The 24,177-nt window shown below is 33.8% G+C and overlaps 1 protein-coding gene across 3 annotated transcripts in view; it reads right to left on the reverse strand.

Moving 5' to 3' along the window:
• Positions 1 to 24,177, reverse strand: part of LOC106665537 (ATP-binding cassette sub-family G member 1-like) — a 242,947-nt gene that overhangs the window by 128,878 nt on the left and 89,892 nt on the right. For all 3 annotated transcript variants that reach the window (XM_014392017.2, XM_014392018.2, XM_014392016.2), the window contains exon 2: positions 11,710 to 11,900. In XM_014392017.2, coding sequence (XP_014247503.1) covers positions 11,710 to 11,845 — 136 coding nt within the window. In that variant the 5' untranslated portion in view covers positions 11,846 to 11,900. The remainder of the gene's footprint in view (positions 1 to 11,709; positions 11,901 to 24,177) is intronic.

Consider the following 24,177-nt stretch of genomic DNA (forward strand, 5'->3'; position numbering starts at 1 on the left):
AACTAAAAACCTTAATTAATTGAAAGATATTAATTTCTCGAGCGGACCACGAAAACCAGTGAATTTTACTTTAAGTTCATCCGTAACATGAATATTAATTTTTTTGGCTCTGTTTTTTCGAACTTTAAAAATGTATTATTACAACGTTTCTACGTTCTTTTTTATTTCATTGCTTTTTAGTTTTCATTGTTTTGTAAATTTATTAATTTTTTTTTAATTTAGAAAAGTTCGTAATACATTTTCTTTCTTTATCAGGGAATTCTGAAGTTTTCTTTAATTATTTAAATACATAATGTTTTTGGGTGTAACGTTTCTTATTTGCGTTTTTGTTGTTGTTTTTTCCTTTTTATGTGAGGGAAGTAGTGAGAATCATGCGTCTACAACTAATTTTGTTTCTTTTACAGATATGCATTTTAGGGCCATTTTTCCGTCCGATTTTTTACAGAATTCTTGAATTTATTTATTTTACTCTTTTACATTGGAAAATTGGAATTCAATACATTAAGGGTTTATCTACAAATTCGTTTTAAGCAGAACACGACCACAGTTCGTTAAAGAAGGTGCATTGTTTGTCCCATTGTAGGTCGAATAATACACCACCCTGTATATTTTAGTTCAACCTTCAAAATTAAATTTTTTCAAGCGGTGAAAATATTTACGTAATAATTTTGTTTACTGAGTACAATAAAGCGAAATTAATCGAAATTCTGACCTTCCATCGATCATTCGGCCATAATGATCACGCCGTGACACTAGCCTGTACACATTTCGCGAAAACAGCGTATACATTTACCCATTTGTGCATTGGTGCTCATTTCGTCAATTTTTTAAGAGAGGTGTTACCAACACCATTAGATGATGTTCGTCTGCAACAACGGCAAAGAATGATTCCCTGCTTGGTGGATGCCCCGCACCCAATTCTTTGCAGGTAAGACGTTATTTGAATCGTCTACCTGGTCCGATCTGTTGGCCTTTTTGGTTTGACTATTTTCTAAGGGACCAAACAGTGTCTACGCCAATTATAACCCAGCAACCTCAGTTGAAGAACTGTGGCAAAGGATAGAAAATGTCTTGTCAACCACAATCTGACGCAAACTGAGCACCGGTGAAAAGTAGTTAAAAAAGCAAATCTTTGCATCTCAAGGCAGGCAGTTCGAACATGAAATATGATTAATAAATAGCTAATCAAATGACTTTGTTTTCAAAATTTTCGCCAAAACTTTGTCACTTTTTGACTAATTTGAAGTCCAATTGCACCATTGTTTTCAGCGTAAAAATCCTTTAAAATGATGTGTCACGGTGTATGGGGTCGTATTTGAAATTTTGAAGTTGAATTCGGTCTAAGGTACAATTTTACTAACAAAAAGGTTAAAATTTGAAACTAGACCAAAAAATATTAAACACGCATTTTTTTCTTTTTTTGATAGCTTCCAGGCTTCAAGAGAAATTCAGCCGGGCCGTCTAAAAAGGTCACTCTGTATAGCGCAAGAGAGAGTGGGAGGGAGAGAAAGAAAGAGAAATAGAAAGAGAAAGAGAAAAAGAGAGAGAGAGAAAAAAGAGAGAGAGAGAGAGAGAGAGAGTGAGAGATAGAGTGACAGAGATAGAAAGTGTCTGTGTGCGTGCGTGTGTGCGTGTGTGTGAGAGAGTGACAGTGAGAGTGAGAATGAGAGTGTGTGAGAGAGAGAGAGAAGGAGAGGGAGAGAAAGACATACAGATAGATGGAGAGAGAGAGAGGGATAGGGAGAGAGAGAGCGAAAGAGAGAGAGAGAAATATGGAGAGAGAGAGAGATTGAGAGTGAGAGAAAGACATAGAGATAGATAGATAGATGGAGAGAGAGAGAGAGAGAGAGAAAGTGAGAGTGAAAGTGTGTATGGATCTGAGAGAGAGAGAAAGAGCGAAAGAAAGAGAGAAATATTGAAAGAGAGAGATTGAGAGTGAAAGCGCGCGCGCGCGCGTGTGTGTGTGTGTGTGTGTGTGTGTGTGTGTGTGTGTGTGTGTGTGTGTGTGTGTGTGTGTGTGTGTGAGAGAGAGTGAAATTGAGAATATATGTGCAGACAATATGTGTGCGTGCGTGTGTTTGAGCGTTAAGAAATAAAAGTAGGTACTAACTTTGAAGAAGAAGAATCAGTAGTATCAGTCTTAGATCATTGAAAAAATTAGATAGAAGTAATTATTCTAAATGCATAGACGATGATGCATATCATATTTTCTAGGAATTCATTCCTCCCAGCTGTCCATTGTTTTCATTTCCCATCGATTATTCGATCCCAGGGTTATCATAAAAAGAAAATCTTTGAGTCAAGCGTGCATTAGTAAGCGCGATGAGGCTTCGATGGTGGCATTTATGAATAACCATTAGCCTTAGATTTGCGACCAAAATACAAGAAGAGGAAGGCGCGGATCGTCGGCGAAGCGCGTTTCCTTACAGTTTCGTGAGTGACATACGAAATATACGAGCTGAATGACGCAATTCGGAGGCATTTTTCCTTTTTCCTCCAGCCTTGGCGACAAAGTGGCCCAACGCATTTACAAAATAGTTTCGGAACAATGTTTTCAATGAGATATACTATAAAGGAAGAAGCAAAAAAAAAAACGCGAATAAAATGAAGTAAAAAGTTTATCTAGTTGTTCCATTAGAAGTTAAAAGAGAATAAACACCGACACACACTTTTACTTAAAAAAAATAACCAGCCAATTCCATATAAATATACAATATACTGATTCATTTAGAAGAAAGTGATCACCATTCACTAATACACAAGTTTGGTTAATAATTGAACGTCAAATGTTTATTATTTTCCGAATTAATGTACATAAAGTGCAATAATTCTTTAATCTTTTCAAGTCTAATTAAAGGTGTCAAGAATTCAAGAAGGAAATAGCTTTTTTAAGAAAAGCGTTTTTCCGTCAAATTAAACCTATTTTACTTCAAATTAACCTCTTTTCTTAACTTTAAATTAATCTATTTAATTTCAAATTAACTTTTTTAATTTCGAAATAGCCCTTTCTTAATTAGAATTTAAAAACTTAGGATGTAGTATGAAATATAACCATGTACTTAAAATGCCGGAATATTTGAGAGTTTTTTAAAATATAAAATAATTGGGCTATTATAAGACCACATGATAATTATTTACAGTTAAAATTAAAAATTATATAGAAATAAATTAAAAACAAATTATTTTTTTGAGTATTAATTCCAGATTGTTTAAACTATAAACTAATAGGTTTCTTAAAAATCATTTAATTTAAAATTAAAATTTTTTTTAAATATTAAATTAAATATAAAAAAATGATTCTTGTAATTATCATTGCTCGAAAAAATATTAATAACTGTGGACATGTCTCAAAACGTCAAAATACAAAAAAAAATGATAAAAACAATACAAAATTCTTTTCACTTACTTATACCAAAAATATAGCAGAAAAAATAGAACATTTAAAATATATGGAAATGATAATATAAAATTTAAAACAATAAAACGGCAACATAAAATCAACAGTTTATGCCCCCCCCCCCAATGAGAGATATAAGAAAACTAAATTAAAATTTAATGCAATTTACTCAATTGATTGCAATGGAATTAACATAGGAGAAAAAAAAACATGGGAAACCTACTAAAACCTTTATGATATAAAAAATAACACAGGCTTATCACAACATATAAATATCTCAAAAAAACCAAACTGAAAAACCAACATTTTTGAATTTTAAAAGATTTTCTTTAAAAGACAGATCATGCATATATATTTCAAAAATAGTGAAAAAATCGAAAACAAAAACTCATTAAAACGAAATATGCTTACTATGTTCTGATATTTAAAAAATCGAATTATAAAAAATACATCAATAAAAAATCCAATATTTATATATTGGCACAGACTTAAAATTATGTTGTACAATTTTTTTCGTTCAAAAATGCGCAAACCACTGTGAACATGGCCAGAACTACTCTGCATTTTCACTTTCTCCGTTTTGTCTTACACATCTGTTATTATACATTATCACTGTGAGACACAGCAATTTGAAACGAAAGAAATATGACACCGCAAGAAAAGCACCAGATTTTATGCCCTGAAGATGACCGGAATAAAGGTCGAAACGGGGCCAAAAAAAGGAAAAAGGTGTTTTTCTAAAATACTTTCCTCCTGACCGCTCCTCACGACTTCAACATGTTATTTTAAAAAATTGGAATGAAAACATCGAAAAATTAGATTCCTAAAAATTCGTTTAACATAACTGCCCATTTTATAACAATAGGTACAGTGACTCACAAAAGTAATCGGAAATCGCGTTTTTGTCTTCTTTCAAACATTACGTTTCACTACCTATTTTTTTTTTTTTTCATTTTTATTTATAACTATTAGGATCAATAAATTAGTTATAGAAAAGTAAATGTGGATCCAATCAACGGATAAAAAAAGTAATCAGAATCAGTTTGGTTACTGATTTTCGTTTAGTTTTCACGTATTTATCGCAAAAATCCCAGTCTATATTTTTTCCTTTTATCCGTGAGGGCGTGCAATATATTGTAAAATACTAATTTCTTTTGTTATATTTATGTATTTTTAAAAAATGTATATGCTTGGATGTAAATTCCCAAACCGTTCGAAAAATTTAATGTAAAAAATAATTCTACGAAATCAATCTCATGACTGATTCACAGGAGAAAATTAATTCTAAAACATGTCGTAATGCAAATCAAAATTTTTAATTGGTGGTATACGTTTCGGAATATCGAGTAAAATTTAACCTCTGAGTTTTCAAAGTGAATAATGTGCAATTAAAGAAACAATACAACAATGACACGGTATTGCACGCAATCTGAAGCAAAAAAATTCACCTTCTACCGGACAACAATTACAATAAAAATACACATTTTAATTTTGAATCTATTGCAACCGGGCTGAAAATAGGGGTTCAGGGTTAACTTGGTTTAACAATGCTAGACTATTGTTCAAAGATCAAGTGCGTCAACGCGACAAAAGAATGGAATTTTAATGTAAACAATCTATATGAATCATCGATAAAGATTGAAATATAACCAACAACTAATAAAACTTCCATTAAGATTCGATGCGTGCGTATTTGCCATTTAAAAACACTTGAGACATCGTTTCCTTAACGTGGGTGTTATTAATTATGAACGATTTGACGAATTAATCTAAAAACGTACAACAAATCTCAAAGAGGTTTAATTTATGAAAAAAATGGTCTTATAGAAACCCCAAGCTAATTTTGGCTAGGATGGTGGTAACAGATATAACGTAACTTTCTCATCTAGCTGGGTAATTACACTAACTTCGTTTTTTTTAAATGAGATTCCCATATTTTTATTGTACAATTCGATTATAGGGCTTATTTTATGCCACTTTTACTGAAGGGAAAATTTTGACAGTATCGGCTATTCAATTTCTGAGTTATGTCCGATTTCCTTTTCTTTTGCAAGCAAAAAATCTTCCGCTGGATTCGAACCCGGGACCTTTACCTCACAGAGATGAGTGCCGTGACAACGGTTATACCATAATAAATAAATTAAAATTATATCTATTAGGTTTTGTGGTCCGATTGGCCAAATTCTTTTCAATTAATTAATCTTTAATTAAGGTTTTGGTTGAAATAAAAAAATCAGTAGAAATGATGAATGATGGAATGAGTGCGGTGTTCAATCCTTTAAAAAAAAGAAAAAGAAAAAAAAAAGATAGTTCCTATTCACAGTAAGTAACCTTATTTAGAAAAATCAGTGACACAAGCAGGATTCCACCCAACCCGTATCCATCCGAACCCACGACCTTCGAATCCCGCTCGTGACACTAACTTTTTTACCTCAACTAAAAACTTAATTAAAGATTAATTAATTCAATAAAAATTACGTTAAATCTATTACCATCCCGCTTTGCCTAGTCAAAATTAACTTGGAATTTGGATAAGACCGTTTTTTGCTAGATTAACCGTTTTCGAAATAAATGGATGAACTGCAGAAGTTTATATATATATATATATATATATATAATGGCATGTTTTGTTCAATTATTTTGTATTTTTATAATAAATTTTTATAATAAATAAATATACATTCACTGTCAAATATGAAAATCCGATTCATGCTGACAAAATTACGCAGATACTGAATTTTAATGAAATTGGTTTTTCGTTGTCCGCAATCTTTTACCAAACTTAGCCCGGCTTAATTGGACGTCATCCCACGAAACCAAAGTTTCAACACGTCAATTGTACTTTCCTTTACTTCGCAAGTAAAAGTTTAACGTAATGGCAGGATTAATTTGTACAAAAGGTCAACAATGAACAAAGATTTGTTCAAAAGGAAAACTAAAAATTTAATCTTGACAGGACTTGCAGATAAGGGCTAGTACGAAAGAAGACATACGGAATTAACATAATTTCATACACGCCATACGGGTTCACGAGATCCACAATCAGAATTGAGTCATAAGTTGTGAATTGTTAATAATTTAATAATTAACGTCATGAAAAACAGACAGACCTATAAACATAAAGAGCAAAATAAACCTAATATCCACAATCACTGACAAAAATGGCTTAAATACGGCGAGAATATGCGGACCAGCAAAATCTACGATGAAATTTAAAATAGATTGTCCACTACAGATCAAAAATGTGGTACTGAAAAAATGTTTCGCTTTAAACGTCATGAAACGAAATAAAAATAATAAAATATACTCCTTTATACTGGCTCAACCTGCTTTTAAAACCGCAAAAATGAAGACAATCCTAAAGGTACCTAGACTTCAAAAGTGGAGTTTTGAAAAAGCATGAAACATATTTCATCAATAATTAACTAAAAAAATAAATACTCAAAATCTTAAATAAACCTAATATTCTTAAGTATAGGCAAAACTATCTCAACATCAGGGTTTGTCATAATGGCAGGATACGACCAAACTATTGAAATTTTTTCATGTCTGCGATTGATGAAACCTAACTTTGGTCGTTACCAATCATTTTTGGTGGTAGACACTAAGACGTGTTTGTCATATCAAAACAACGGCTGCTCACTCACCATCACCGAGTGGATTAGTAAGGAGTAAATCCTTCGCCCGCATATATCGGATGAAAGCAGAAAGCGTACAGCATGCAAGAATGCGAAAATCATGCCTACAGTCGATTAATGGTGTAATCGGCCGGGTATGAGGAACGGCGAAGTGACACGGACCACTTACATAACCTTTCTTATGAGGCCTCCTGAATTCCCGTGGCAGGAGGACGAACCTCCTGCTTTCGGAGGACGAAATAAAGAAGGCAATGCACCCGTTTATCCCATGAAGAGTAGCAAATACAGTCAGGAGCAGTTGATTGGGGAATGGGCACAACCCGAGGGTAAGACTATGAACCTTGGACCCATTCGTCTCTAAAAAATGGGGAAGCTAGATGTCATTCAGGGCCGATAGCCTCTTCCCTGAAAGTATAATTTTGACCATCACGACCGAAGGATAAACAGAAATAACCCGTGGAAGGGCGAAAACGTGAGCATCACATTCACGGTTAACTTCCTCGACTTGATGCCTTCCAGGAGGTGTTGCTAATCAGAAACCTTTACCGATCGGCTGGTCTGCCTTGGAAAAGTTAACCTTCCACTTAATACGAAAGCAGTGCCGGCCTGTTGTTCGAACGTTCTTAGCTGGAAAAGACTCTCCACTCAGGAGCAATGGAACGGACCAGTCTATTATCGGGATTACGACGGGAGTTTCGGACGGAAATTTCAGTCCTTTGAGATTCTCGCCGTGCGGCGCTTGTCAATTCGCCAGCCGGAAAGGGGAAGTGGGTAAGAAACTCGTCTTGATCCTTAGGGATTTGGACGATTTTCTACTTGTGAACTTACGAGAAAAGTAATACTCTCGCGTAAGCAGTATTGCGTTACTTCCACGTTGTAAACAAACGTTTGATAAGGCGGACGAAAAAGATCCTCGTCTTCTCTCAAACGATGCGACCCTACAAAGAACTTGCACTGAAATCACTAAAAAATAAAGACGAAATGAACGACCAAATTGCAAGTTTATCATCCAGCGGACTAAATAAAGAAACACGCATAAATAATATAATTATTCCAATTAATTATACTTTTTATCTAAGGTTTTTGGTTTAGATTAAAAAGTAGTGCCACGAGCGGGATTAAAACCCACGTTCTTCCTCAATACCCACGTCACGTTAGCTCAAGTGGTTAGAACAGCGGCGTATTAAGAAGAAGGTCGTGGGTTCGAATCTCGCTCGTGACACTAATTTTTCATCCCAGCCAAAAACTTTTGATGAAAATAATAATTAATGGATTAATTAATATGGTCAATTATGGTCACTAAACAAATATGGATTAATTTAATAATTTAAACTGCGCTAATCATAGTAATAATAATATGTTTATACTTTAATTAATTATACTTTTTATTTAAGGTTTTGGTTAAGATTAAAAATTAGTGCGACAAGCGGGATTAAAACCCACGTCCTTCCTCAATACGTCGCTACTACTACCTGAGCTATCGTGACTTTAAGCTCAAGTGGTTACAACAGCCGCGTATTGACCCGAAGGTCGTGGGTTCGAATCCCGCTTGTGGCACTAGTTTTTCATCTGAACCAAAAACCTGATAAGAAGAATAATTATTTGGAATAATTAAAATGGTCAATTATGAACAATAAGCAAATATGGATAAATATAATTATTATAAATAAACAAATTTTGTCATGTGCTTTTACACTTCCAATGCAATAACAAACTCCGTATTAACTATGGTCCGGTTCTCACCAATTTTGTACATATCCAACGTTTTATTAATTTATTTTTTATTTATTTATTTATTCTTTTTTTTGTGTGACGATTTTTGTCATAAATCTACTACTCGTAGTTCTTGAAGTATTCATTTTTGGAAAAATCCCCCCCTCCAAAAAAAAAATTGAAAAGAGCTTCCCATTTCCGTTTAGAAGGCACCCTTCCAGGACTTACAAATTAATTTTTGGTGAACAAACAAACATTAAATCTTTCAAAAACTACTAAATTTAAAATTTGTGAAGAAAACTAAATTTACAACCCCACTTGAAAAATTCACGAACCTGGCAAATCATAACAACTTCTTCCTTTAATAGGGTTTCTAGTAGTACACCATGTTCTTTAATTACACCGAACTAAAATCCGCAAATTTTATACTAAATGGGGAAAAAAGTGATGAGAGCGTGCAAAGGGTGGAATGGGGTTAAAATGTAATAATTCGACTTTTGTCCTGGGCAAAATTTATTTCCCAATTTTCACTTTAAAACAAGCACAGAAAAAAAGAGTCAATAAACATGTCGAACAACGAGCAGAACAACAAAGCAGAAAAATTGTTCAAAAAATCTATACTAAACCGAGAAAAGAATGAAAAAAAGAATAACAATACAGAAGTTGTAAAAACCTACGTTATCATAGTAAAAAAACTAGAAAAACTAACTAGAAAAAATAAAAATTCAGCGTACCAATAAATTTTTATAAAACATAAAAAAGAGACAATAAACATAGTGAACAACCATTTTTTTTTTTTTGCATTTGAGGTGTAGAAGCACGACGAAATGTAATGCAGGACTGTATGAGTAGCGAATCGCCATGCATATGCATTACAAATTATTTGCGAATCAATAATTTTTATGATCACAGCATAACAAAGTATAAGCGTAACTAAATTTAAACATTAATTTTCTTTAAATAATGTAAATGTGATCATTTTTCCACTAAGCCAGTTACAAATTGTTCTTGACGTTTCGAACCGGATTGAACTTTGTCATGCAGCGACAACTTGCGCAATGCCAGCTTGTTGACCCACATGTGTTTGTTAAGGAAACAGAATCCGTGCCTCTAATGCAAGTCAACAGTAATGTGAATTGTCCTCGAGGGAGCGGAATCCCTTTTCGGCCTAGCCGGCTTAATCGAGTTAAAATTTAAATCTAAACCTCTCAGGCCGAGATACCGCGGCCCTATCGTATTTTCCCTTTAAGGAATAACGTAGTGATAGTATTCTCAAAATAGCACCTGATAAAAAAATCCGATAAATATATGATACCCACATCAATTAGTACATAATAAAAAGTACAATTAACTCATTACTTTAATTGAGAAACCGAGGTTATTAACTCAAAAATCACTTTATATTCATAAACGGATACTTTATCTTCTTTATTTTATCGTAAAATTAAACAGAAGAAAATATCAAAAGAAATAAATCGACCCTAAAGATAGTGATTAGGACAGTTTAAACACGCTATCAACACAGATTTTCCGTTGTTTTATTGTCGTTGTCCAGTTAGTCCTTTTTTCGCCGTCCCCTTGGTCAACTTACTAACCGTTAAAGTTCAACATCCGTTATACCTAGGCAATCAAATACGTGATTTGCAAACGGAATCGTAAAACATAAAACACAGGTGTTCAACAATTCGATCCATAATCTAAATTTGGTCAAGAACAAAACGATCGGAATCATGAAAACTACAATTTCGAATTAACAATAACAAAAAATTAATCCATATTTGCTTAGTGGACATAATTGACCATATTAATTATTTTAATTAATTATTCTTTTTATGTAAAGTCTTGGTTGATATGAAAAAGTTACTGCCCCGCTCGTGACACTAACTTTTTCGTCTCAACCAAGACCTTACATAAAATTAAAATTAATTGAAATAATTAACAAAACATAGACGGGATGTTCAGGGAAAAGTTAGGAGTGTTTTTTCTTGTTGAATTCGAACGCGAGATAATCAATTAGGTTCTCAACATCCAAATTTTAATAACCCATTGTTAAAGCTGTCTCGATCTGTTACTGACGCTCCCCTTTTGTATAAAAACTAAGTCGATATCTTAAAATGCTTGCCTCTCATTTGTACCTCAGGTTGTCAACTACAGACACAAAATATATAATATAAATATATNTCTTCGCGGTAGGGTTGGGCTACATTCTCGCTGATAACTTATTTTTACACTCCACACACTCACCCCAGAGGACTCGATATTCCTCGTGGTAGGGGTGGGCTCCATTCTCACTAATAACTTACTTTTACTCTCCAGACGTCAAAACACACTCACCGCAGACAACTTGATATTTCTCGCGGTAGGGTTGAATTCCATTCTCGCTAATAACTCACTTTACTCTCCAGACGTCACAACACACTAGAATACTCGATATTCCGCGGGGCGGGGGTGAACAACCCCTTACTTTCACGCTAATAAATTATATTCATTCCAATAATTTAACAACCTAAACCCGATACAAACATGGAAGTCTGGTCACAATCACTCCCCCGAGGACTCGATGGTTCACGGGGCTGGGTTGAACCACTCCATTTCTTAATAGCTTATTTTTATTCTCCAGACGTCACAGCCTCACCCCAGGGCACTCAATGTTCCTCGGGCGGACAACCCTTTCCTTTCACGCTAATAAATTACGTTCATTCAAATAAATTCACAAAAACACAGCCCTCGATATAAACATAAAAGTGCGGTCACAATCACTCCGCGAGAGGACTCGATGTTTTGTATATTTGAAGATATTATTAGACTATGGTATTAGCTACACGTACTTCAAAGGCTGTGTACTTCGAAGGCACAAACTTTTGTCTTAACCGCATTAAAACTTTTAAATCAATCCAATTTCAGTTTTAACAAAGACAAACAAGAACGAAATAAAACATTTTAAGTCAATAAAAGCATTACCTGGTTTCATTTTGTTCCAGACTAGGACCTGATAGGACAAATCCTTGAAAGCAATGTTGACAGGAGGCCTCCGGGGGAAATGCTCCATATTAAAACCGTTTGACAATAAATCCCGTTTATCGTCCAACTCCCTCATTTTCACGTTGTAGAGAATTGTCACGAGCCAGTCACTGTCACGCTAATCGCATCACCTGTGAACAAAGAAACAAAAATTCATCACAATGAGAACAGAGGCGGAATTCCCTTCGGTTTAACCCTTTCAGGGGATCCCTTTTCTCTTGTTTGTTTTATCCTGAGAGGACTTTCGTGAAATCGGTTCGGAAACTGGAGACGCATTGTGACCGTGGTGGCAACACACTTGAAACAATGCTTCAAGCTTGAAAGGTCAGCAAAATTAACCGATTTCATCTCCAACGCAAAATGAATACATTAACTTCAACAAGCAAGAATGAACAAACAAAATTTGTGATAATAAAAAAACGTTCTATTTAATAATATTTAATGTTCTGTGTGATGTAATGTAATTAAAATTGAGAAAAAATATATTGTATAATTTGCCCGGCTGGGTTCAAATTTGAAATTTTACTTAAACAGAATATACAGTCACCTACATACATATTAAAATATTTACATATTAAATTTGAAAAAAAAATTGTTGTATATTTTTTCCGGTTTATTTTCTATTAAAGGATCTGCCCCTGGATTATGTATTAAAATTTAATAGCTTTCGTATATAATAAATTGTATTGGAAAGAAAGAACCTGGGTTCAAATTTGAAATTATACTTTATGTAAGGTATTGATTGAGATAAAAAAGTCAGTGTCACGAGCGGGATTCGATCCCACGATCTTCGGCTAAATACGCCACTGCTCCTTTTTCGCAGTTTTCAAATATCGTGTAATCTATTTGATTCTCGGCGACAAATGAAATGGCCACGGAGAGCTTTAGTGAAGATATTCTTCATTTTAACTTATTAAATTCATTAGTTTTCGTGGTATCGCTTGACCAATTAATATCTTTCGATTAATTAAGGTTTTTAGTTGAGAAGAAAAAGTCAGTGTCACGAGCGGGATTTGAACCCACGACCTTCGGCTAGATACGCCGCTGCTTCACCAGTTGAGCTATCGTGTCTTCGAATTTTTTGACTTTTCTTGAAAGTGTTGATTAACATTTTCGGGTGTTATTCTTGTCAATACATTTACATTTTGGTAGTTAAATGGGGTGAGCGGGATTGTAATTAAAAGGTCAAATTTGAAGAAAACTTTTGCATTTGCCGGGTCTATGGACATATGAGTTTTTCCTAAAAAGTCTAGCCTTAGGATAATTTGTGAGTAAATTAGGTACAATTAAGAATTCATGTTTCCAAGTAAATGCGCCTACTCTTATGTGCGCGTTTACTTTATGGTCAATTCTAATTGTTTCGGAATTTCCTACAACTATTGACATTGCGCAGGGTGATTTTTTAATAAATTGTATTTGACTTAAAATGAACTTTTTCCGTTAATGTGCCTCCGCCCCACTCGACCACTAAGATCTCTCTCCTGTCACTTAACGATGTGCTCCTTTAAAGGTAATCATAAATACAGAAACATTTTAATTTAGGTAAATTGAGTAATGATAATTAAGAGTATAAATTGGTAATAACGGAAATGACATTTGAGGCCCTGGGGTCCAAAATTCAATTATTTCACTAACTTTGTCTTCGAAAATAACCAGATTTCTTGCCGTACATGACTGCCGCCACATGAAATACCATAGATAGGAGTCCAATAAACTTCGGCGGGTATCTCCGTCACCGAGGGCTGTCGAGTAGGGCGGAGGCACATTATCGGAAAAGGTCCCTTAAAATTTTTAAAAATTGTGGTTGAATGCAAGATAACCCGCTCCTGTATCTAAGAGAGCATTAACGCCATAATTGTTAACTTTGACAAAAATATGATTGTAATATACGCTTTTTTTACTTGTGTTCAGAAGTGATTAATTTAATGTAGCATAGACCCAGTTTTCTAGTTTTTTTGGTTCCTGTAAAGAGTGATTTTCTTCTTCAGTGCGCGGATTATATTTAATTTTAGATCTGGGTTCAGTTTTGGGTTGGAAATATGACTGATGAGGTCGTGTCCGAGTAAATTGTTTATCAGGCGGTTTATTTACGTAGTTCGGCTTAGGAACGTTATCACTTAAAATGCCTATTTCTTCCATCTATTTGTGAACCGTCCTTCCTTTCATGCATTGAAAACTGTATGCTCTCTCTTTTATTTCCATTTTTTCTATAAATTTGTTATTCCACTGAGGAATGAATTTTTCTATGAATTTGTTATTCCATTTTTTTATTTTTTTATTTTATTTTTTTTTTTTTAAACAATTGAGCTTTGAAATTAGTTTGGGCAGCTGGGAAGTGTTCCTTGTTTTGACGAGATTCATTCTTATTAAATTGAAATTTTGTAAGGAAATTGTTTCCCCGGCTCCCCGAACAAGGGGTTGTGTTTTTATTATATAAATCTGCTCTAAAATTTCTATAGCGGAAGTTACTGTAATTTGAACTTTGCCAGTCCGTCTTCACTGCTACTTCGAGCCGTTCTACTTGTAAAATTAAATTCTCTAATTGCTGCAAATTGTTTGGCCTTTCCATAAATTGAAAACGCGTCGTGTGTTAAGGTTTACTCCCGATATACTAACATCCAAAATTTCGGCCTCTGAGTAATTTCCTAGTATACTTTCAGATTTTTTATGTCATAAACATAGTCCCTAAAAGATTATTCTTTTGTGGTCTCAAAACCTTACGGGATATTAGAAAGGTACGAGTCCGGACATTAATTAATTGGGTAATTGCATAATTTGAAATATATGAACATTTTATTTTATTGTCGCCCGCACAACTTAAAATTTGCGTAAGAATTGAATTCGATTGGATTACACCAATTCGCCGAAAGATTTCGTCGAACCATTGCGCGTTATTGATATTTAAATCGTACATTTTTTCGATGAACGATATGATTGATCACGGATCGTTGATTTTAAACTGTGGAACATCATTTATCAGACTCTCCAGACTTCTAGGGAACTTATGGTTGGAAACTGCTGAAGGCATGTGATCGCTACGGAATTATCTAAAATTACGTTCTGATCTGGGGTAGTTTCAAATTTGGGATTTGTGTTTTTTGGTCCGACTCCCTGTGTTACTGTGGAAATTGTAAGTTCTTGACTGTTGATGGATTTGATTTTTTGTGTTTTATCATTTAACTGTTGTGTCAATACCTGGTTTTGTTCTTGGAACGATTTTATTAATTCCAACGCCTGGTTTAATTGTCTAGTCTAGCTATTTGTTTCTGGGATGGGTTAGTTTTGCTATTATTACATTTCCAAGAATCGCGCCTGGTCATCGTCACTTTTATCCATGCTCCCAATGTTATCGCATGCAAAATGGAAAATAGATGAATCATCCGCAATGGCTGGTACTGCACAAACTTTACACAAATCAGCATCTACATCATGGGTTTGGGGGACTGTATCTTGAGCTTGTATATATGAAGTCATTTTGAAAACTATTTTAATTTTGAAATAAGTGTAAAAAAGGGTACATATTTTTTTTAAATAAAATTTTAAAGTCGGGTTCTTTTGTTTATTTTAAAGAGGATTAACTGAAAGTCGTTCAACAGGCGCCAATCCGGATAATTCCTTCTTAAACGTTTCAATTTCTATATTGCGGACATAATTATGACACATCTATTAAATAAGAAAGTAAAGCAACATATCTATGATTGCAAAAAACTCAAGCAAAATCCTACTATACTCGCTACCCACCATGTTGAACACAAACACGATTTTGACTTCAACAATCCAAAAATATTACACACAGAACAAAACAAACATAAACGTAACTTTTTAGAAATGGCATACATCAACAAAGATAAACACAGCATCAATTACAGAACAGACACAGGTGAACTCAGTTGCAGCTACGCCAATATCATTAATCAAATTCAATATCGATAACATACATATATCACCATATCACATAAAACACATATTATAACCTATAAAACATTCATCACATTCCACACATCAAACATTTTTACATAGTCTAATTTTTACCAATTTAGCTTTCCTTTTACTATTTATCCCCGTCTATATAATCCTGAAAGTATAATCTGGCCGAATCATTACCAACGTTTTTCCCATCGTCGGCTCTTTTCACCTCAAAAAAGCCGACTCCTTACACAAAAATTTCTAGACCGACTTCCTTCCCCACCCCTTCAAAATCCAACGTATATAAACATAAAACAGCAATACCTCACTGGCACTCTCAACATGACACGCAAGAATGGTACAATTACGCAGAAAAGAAACACTTTGAGTGATTAGAAATACTTTGATTGAATATAAAAAAATATTTTTTTGCACTGCATAAAATTTAAACAATATTTGTAAATTCCTGGCCCTGAAGATGATCTCAATAAAGATCGAAACGTTGGCACGACAAAGAAAATGTTTTTCTGAAACCTACCTCACACCAGACAGCATCTCACGATTTCTAAATAATCATCGACTAACGGTCACTAATCACCACACAGATAGGAATAATAAACTAACGAAATTAAAAGTTATTAAAGTTGGCGCAAGCATTAGGCAAAATATTAAACAAAATAACAATAACAATATTACTTAGGAAAATACAGATTTTTTAAATTTATTTTTAAACGAGAGTTCGCAGATCGCAACTAGTAATAGGATGTATTACTGAAAATTATATCTCTGCTACCATCTGTGATGATCGTTTGTTCGACCGCCTTACTACAAGGCGAGATTCTGACTTGAATATCTGCCGTAACTGTTAATCCTGCCACTGTTGTAGTACAAAAGGTATAACGAAAAGAAGAGTAGTATAACACAAAATTTAAATAATATTTAACAAACCGTTTATTTAGAAAAGCAAAATAAAGTAAAATTGGTTTCTTCCCGATAACACAAAATCCAATAAACGTAAAACAAAACGAATACAGAATTAACTTAGAAACACCCCGTCACCAAGTGGCCTCAACTCAAACTTGAGTCTTAATAAATTTAATGATTTCTATTGATTTTTCTCTATTCTTTCTGTATACTTCTACAGAAGTACACTTGAGCCATACCTCCCACGATCGGGGTGGTACGTCTCCTTTTGGTGGGAGGAGGCAATTGTCCATGTGTGAGTAGCGCTCAGTCACACCATACATTTTTTCCAGTCTATTGAATATATCAAAACGCCCACTTTGCATAAATTGGCCTGGTTTAACTCTCGAAAGGACAATGACACGAGATGCTAACAGGGGATATCATCCATGAAACTCAACTACTCCCTGGGGTAAGCTTTTCGTCAATGCTTTATGGGGCCGCTCGCCCAAGCCGCAAAATACCGGGTGAACTGAATTTATTTTTTTATTATTAACAGCTGGGGGAGAGGCGATTCTCGCCATGCTACATTTTCGAAAGGGAATTGCATCAAAACAAGATTACAATCGAAATTATGCATTAGTCTCAGTGGGATCCGATTTTATCTGTCCTGTTGGTGAAAATGTGACAGGCTATTTGTAGCTATGCTTTTAATAAGCCACAAAACTGTACCTGCGACACATAATTCGACGTTTATTCGTAAAAAATCTCTCAATATTTCATTTGTTGGCTATTTGTATTTTTATAGAAATGTACTTTGACTGTTCCCGATTAATTTGGTCTATCTGGGTTTTGTCAGATGCATTTCGGCTGATCGCCAGGATCAGTGGTGAATTTGAATTATTCGAGGATGATTATTGTGAGACACTTCAAAAACCACTAGTGATGAAGCCGCACAACAAAAGCATAACGAAAAAATCAGAAACAACCAAAATACATGGTACATCACCCCGCAAACCCCATGAAGGACCCCAGTTTAATTAAAATATATAAAATAGCTAACATCAAACATGATCATATTTAAGTTTTCGGTTAAATTGTCACTTTCGAAAAAACTCTGCACACCGTTTAGACCGGAATGATACGGTTGGAATGATAAAAAAACCCGTTAAAACCTAGGATAATAATGCAAAATAAAAAAATTCATCTTCTTCCCGGCATGGTAACAACACCATAAAACTTTCTACAATATTCTTACGTAAAGAACTATGCATGAAAAGCATTTTTTTAAAACAACTATAATTATAAAAGTCTGTACTTATTTTTTGTTTCAAAACAAAATTCATTGAAATCTAAACGTTATTAAGGCGAATTCCAATTAATTGACAATTGTATACAAGATTGAAAATGGTATATTAGTTAAGTTAATTGTTAACTAATCGAGTGTAATTTTCCCCATTGTGCCGGCTCGTTGAATGACCGATGATCGAACTATCCAATTGGGTGATTAATGATGAAGACGGAGGCTACTCGCGAGACTAGCCATTGGTCAAGCTTTGACACGTTTTATATCAATTGTCACCGTAATATATAATATTTGTTCATCATGTTTTAATTGCAATTAAAAGATTTCCAAATAAAATTAAGAAGTTTCCAGATAACTATCCTTAAAGTAAGTGTACAGTTTTTGATAGTTGGTTTATTTCACAATACCAGGTTAATTAACTGATGTTAAAGCTCCACGGTTGGTTGGAACATCCCTTTGAAATTATCCTCCTTGTCTTGAATCGCAAATTACCTCAACCTTAACTGACTACAAAAAAAATAGCTATTTTCATAGCTGAAACATAAAAGCGTCAACGAAAAACTTGCATTTGCAGAAAGCATACAAGTTTAATAGAAATTAAAAACACCAATCGTAATTAATAAAGAAATACACTAATCAAGCAATTAATTACACAAAGAAATTATTTATAATGAATAATGAAAATACAAAAGCACGAAACCAACCTAAACGGCATAAAAAATTCAATTATATAGGCTTCAATTATTATTAAAACTGAGTCTTCAAATATCAACGTAAGCCGCCATCTTAAAAAGACTTAAACGTATATAATTTGTCCCAATCAGTCCGAAGAAAAAAAAATTTAGAAGTCTGATTTTTAGACAGAAATACAACAAGTTAAATTTGAATCAAAAATCCATTAAAATAAAAAACTTATACTTCTCATGATGAAGCTAAATTAAAGTTTGCCAAGATCAGTTAAGAAAACCGTTGCAGTTTGAGGTTATTAAGGATGGCAGAAATACAAGGAGCGGTAAAGCATAATATTTCGCTTTGATCAACAACAATAAATAATTGATTATTGTCTTTAGATGGTCAAGGTCAAATTTCTGGAAAATAGTAATATCTGGTAAATTTTAGTTCAGTTAATTCGTCAATTCACTAGATTTCAAATTGAACAAGAGAAACCAAGGGTTCGAATGCTACTATTCGCACATCATCGTTGATCTTCAAGTCTGGCAACTATCTCAAACACAAAATTCGGTCAATTTTCATTTTTCAATCAGAACTGTTGACTCAGCAGAAATTTCTTTCCTCTCCATGCTTATCTCCTTGACGTATTCATCAGTCAACGGTGTTCAAAATGACTGTAAGAATGTGAAAGTAGGATGCGAGTTTTCTGTTTACAAGTTGAACGAGCTGTCATCGATAAATTCAACTTAATTGAAAAGCGAATGAAGTAAAGCCAAGCAAAGAAAAAAGTCATAGGTTCGATTATGTCATTTATGAATATAGACGGGCAAGAAATCCATTTACAAAGACACAACAATATTAATAGTTATAAAAATGCTAAGACAAATATTATTCGTACAAAAATATATTTAAAAAAACACAATCAAATATACATATAGACATTGAAAGTGATTAGGGTTAATTGGAGACTATTAGGTTTGCTATTGATAACGCTATAAAGGAGAAGAGAATTAGTATGCTCCTTCCCATGTATAAAGGTAAAGGTAACAAGTTTAGGTTAAGTACAAGTCATCATCAGAAATATCCGCGGAAGTGATTTTATTTAAAAGCAGTTTAATTCCTTTTCTAAGTTTATATACAGGATGTTCGGCTACTCTTATACAAACTTTGCAAATAGATTCTACTTTCAAAATGGAACAAAAAAATCCTAATTAACTATGGTTCAAATCTCAGCAGTTTCGGAGTTATTCCACTTTCCTGATTTTTTAAGATTTCACGACCTCCCTTCAAATAAACAATGATAACTCCAAGATTAAAAGGTTTTGAACAAATCCGGTCATACCACTGAAAACTACGTTAAATTTCCAATAAGATGTGATCTATACTAAACTTGTAAACGTTCGTAAAATAAGCGGTTTAGTAGTCAGAATTTTGACAAATATTTTTTTTTTTGGTTGAGAAACTTATAATGGCTATTCTAAACTTCTATTTCCAAACCTAGAGACAAGCAAATTTCAGAAAACGTACTCCATTTAATATCCTTTTTAGTGGTGCAATTGCTTTTTTAATTACTTGTTTCAAAGGTGAAGAAATTGATGAAGGAAAAGAAAAACCGTGGTTGAAAGATTGGTAAAGTGCAAAGACAAATAATAATAAAAAACTTAAGGAAATTTTGAATGAATTTATTAAACATTTTTTAATTTTGATTCGAAATGCTCTCCACCGACTGCGATGTATGTTCGACACGCTGCTGTCGCATTAAATTCGCAAAAGCAGTACATAAGATGGTACATCAGACTATTCTTCATTAGAAAACGTAGCCATAGTGTTAACAAGATATCACATAGATACCTAAAAACCTTTTGAATCTTAAAACTCTTTTATTCCAGAGAAAAATAATATAATAATCCTTTAATCAAAGTTGCAGTCGTGTTGGTAAATAAATAAACACTTGCACGATTTCCAACATAAACCCAAATTTAAAAAAAAAGGTTTAATAAATTCTTTCAAAATTTCCTTAATTTTTTTTTTTAAATTTTTCACCTTACCAATCCGTCAGCCACGGTTTTTCCTTTCCTTCATCAATTTCTTCCTCTTTGAAAAAAGTAATTTAATAAGCAGTTACACCACTAAAAGGAATATTAGATGGAGTACGTTTTCTGAAATTTCCTAATCTCTATTTTCTGAAGTAGTTGTTTAGAATCACCATAGTAAGTTTTTCAACTTTGAAAAAAAAAATTATTTTACAAAGTTCTGCCTACTAAAACGCTTATTTCACCAACGTTTACACGTTTATAGAAAATTTAATGTAGGTTTCAATGGTATGAACGGATTTGTCCACAACCTTTTAGTTTTGGAGTTATCATCGTTTATTTGAAGCAAAGTCGTGAAATCGTAAAAAATCAGAAAAAGTGGAATAACTCTGATAATTAGTTAGGACTTTTTGGTTCCATTTTGAATGTAGAATCTACTGGCAAAACTTTGTAACACGAATAGCCGAATACCCTGTATATATAATCTCATTTAATACAATGCTGCTATTAATTTATTACAGAACGTAATAAAACAAAACGACTAATAGCATAATATATAACCTTACAATTCATGCACAACGAAAGATAAAATCTTTTTTTTAATTATTTAAATTACTTAAGTATATTTTGATAAGTGCCTAATTTTTAAGGTTTAACTAAATCAATTATTGTTATTTTGTATAAGCAGGGGAATTCTTTTGTACAAATCTTTTATTCGCCGGTTTTTTGTTTTTTTTTTAAATAGAAAGATCGTTCAAAAGTCTTAAAACTGGAGCAATTGTAGTTTTACGTCTGTTATTTTGTGGAAAGGGACATATTTCATACGGCAAAAAAATGTCAAATCAGAGAAAACATTGGCTCGTAAAAGCGTCCAATCTTCCGTCATTATTTGGCCAGGCGTTAACAATGTGAGTGAAACGTGTGTTCGCGCTAAGGTTTTTTTTTCTTTTATTTCAACGGGTTGTAATTTGCGACAAATCGGCAGGGGGGCGGCTCGGCGTGCATAGCCCTATTGCCTCAATTAAAGTGGAGCTTTCAACAAAAGCTTTTAGCGCTTTTAGAGAGCTTTTGATGACATTCGAGAACCAATTTAATTTGCGATATGGACAAGCAAATGAACAGGCGAGGGCGAAAATGTTTTTTCCAAGGTACGCGGGTTCGTCCAAATGAGTTTTCAACTTTTAAGCGATACTTTATAAGACTGACCGGCGGAAACTTATTATATTCTTCATAACTTCGCTTCCTAGCGTTCAAAAGATTACTTAAAAACAAATTCAAACTTTCGTGTCTCGTTCCAAGAACGTTTTATATTACAATTTATATTACTTCGTATAAGTCAGATATTCGATTTAAACAAAGGTTTGCATGTACTAATGACAATAGCATGTTTCGATACAAATTCTCGGGCTAAAATCTGCTTTGATTTGTACATAGCAATTGTTATGATGTGATGACAACATTCAAGACATCAGTAGCGCCTCTTTATAGGAAGGCTATCACAAATATTCAAGTGTACCACAAGGAAATATCTTAGGGCTCTTCCCATGCACAATATACACCGCAGATATTCCGCCCATACTGAAACGATCCTCATCAATTATACGGATCACACCGCTATTTTTTGCTATCATCAAGATCCTGTCATATCAACCAGAAACTTGCAAACCCATGTCACATCCCTTGAACAGATGTATGATGACAATAAACGTACAAAAATGTGAACATGTCTTTCACCCTTTGGAGAATAACCACTGCTCTCAATTACTGCAATAATGTGCCCCTCCCACGAGTTAATGTAGTCCGCTACTTTGGGCTGTACATTGACAAACGACTTACAAGGAACCCACAGACACAATTCCAAAGACAAGAGATAAAATACGCTTCAAACCTCTTAAAAGATTGCTGGTCAAACGGGTCAAACTGAGTGTACAAAATAAACTATTCATTTATATTACTTTTTCACACCTAGGACGGCAATGAACTTGGGGTTCAACAAAACATTCCATCCTCCAACGCATCCATCCCAAATCCAAACTCCTCCGAACCATCGTCAATGCTTCTTTTAATGTATCCAATTTTACAATTCGTAATAACCTCAATAGCCAAAATGTCCTTGAAGAAGCGAAAAACTACAAGTAGTTTCACAATTAATTATCCAGTCACACAAACCCTCACCATAAACCTACCGTCCCGCACCCTTCCAAGTAATCCACACCGACGGCTGACGCGACACTGTCCTCGCGACATCAAAGTAACTGTGAATGTGATTAACGCTAATGTATAGAAGTAATTACTAATGAGTAGTCCCACTTGGTTTTTATTTGTGTATATTTTTCATTTTGTTTTGTGTTCTAAAACGTTACTCAATTTATTTAACTGTAGCTATTAGAGAGATGTGAATAAATTTTTAAAAAGATGATAAATCAATTAATTATTCTTCCTATGTAAGGTCTTGGTTGAGATAAAAAAGTCAGTGTCACGAGCGGGATTCGAACCCATGACCTTCGGCTAAATACGCCGCTGCTCTACCACTGGAGCTATCGTGACTTCGATCCTCTCGGCCACCAACGCTCCATTTCAACCTACAACCGTTCGAATTTTCCCTCTCCAAAGAATCTAAATTGGGGGCAAATGGGACTTTCTATGCTGGGGTGCAACCCTCAATCAACTGTTCCCTTAAAACAAAATAACTTATACGACCAAAATAAAATTAAATAAGTTAAAAATTAGATTGAATGAAACCGTGTAGTTTCATTGCTTTCGATCATTTTGTTCTGCCTATAAGCGCTTTTCTGGTCTGAAAAGCCTTGGTCCTTTTCGCCATCATCAGTAGTACTACTGACACTGACTTTTCTTTCAAATTGGCCTCATCCCTTATTTTCAATACAAAATTATATACAAAATCCTGTAGATGATCATATTTATTAATCATGTGAATTTTTAACATTAATTACAAAGTCACAAAAAAGGATATATTCCTTGAAAGGTTGACAAAAGAACTGACTTTTCTTTCCTTTCAAATTAGCCTCATCCCTGATACAGCAATGCAAAAATCAGCACAAAGCACTGTTACAAAAAAATATTAGTATTTAACTTCTACGTAAATTTTCTATGAAAATTCATTATAATTCTCATATGATTCTAATTATCGAACCCAACCTTGATATTTCAGATTAGACCAAAATTTCGAGACAAATGAGCTTAGTTTGGTGAAAATAGGATATCTGCTTTAAAATTGGAAAGATTTTGATAATATCATGATAACTTTTTGTTTTTTCACTTATCACAAACCATATAAGGTATGCATAATTATTTACACTTAAGTATAAATCCCAGATGTTACCAATTATGGAGATTAATGTTACAAGAATTTTTATTCTAACCTTCGCGCCTTGCCAGTGTTTAAATTTGGTAAACATGCTCAGGAAACCACCAGATCACACTTTTGTTTACTACCTTGATTTCAGTAAGTTTTTGAGGATATATTGGAATCGTGACATTTTGTTCTGCTAAAAATGTACAACTTCACATTTTGAAAACCGAATAAAATGTCTATTTCAATTTCAAAATTACGACGTTTTGTGTCTT

This window comes from Cimex lectularius, unplaced genomic scaffold (genome assembly GCF_000648675.2).
Source record: "Cimex lectularius strain Harlan isolate CLEC.00 unplaced genomic scaffold, Clec_2.1 scaffold37, whole genome shotgun sequence".
NCBI lineage: Eukaryota > Metazoa > Arthropoda > Insecta > Hemiptera > Cimicidae > Cimex > Cimex lectularius.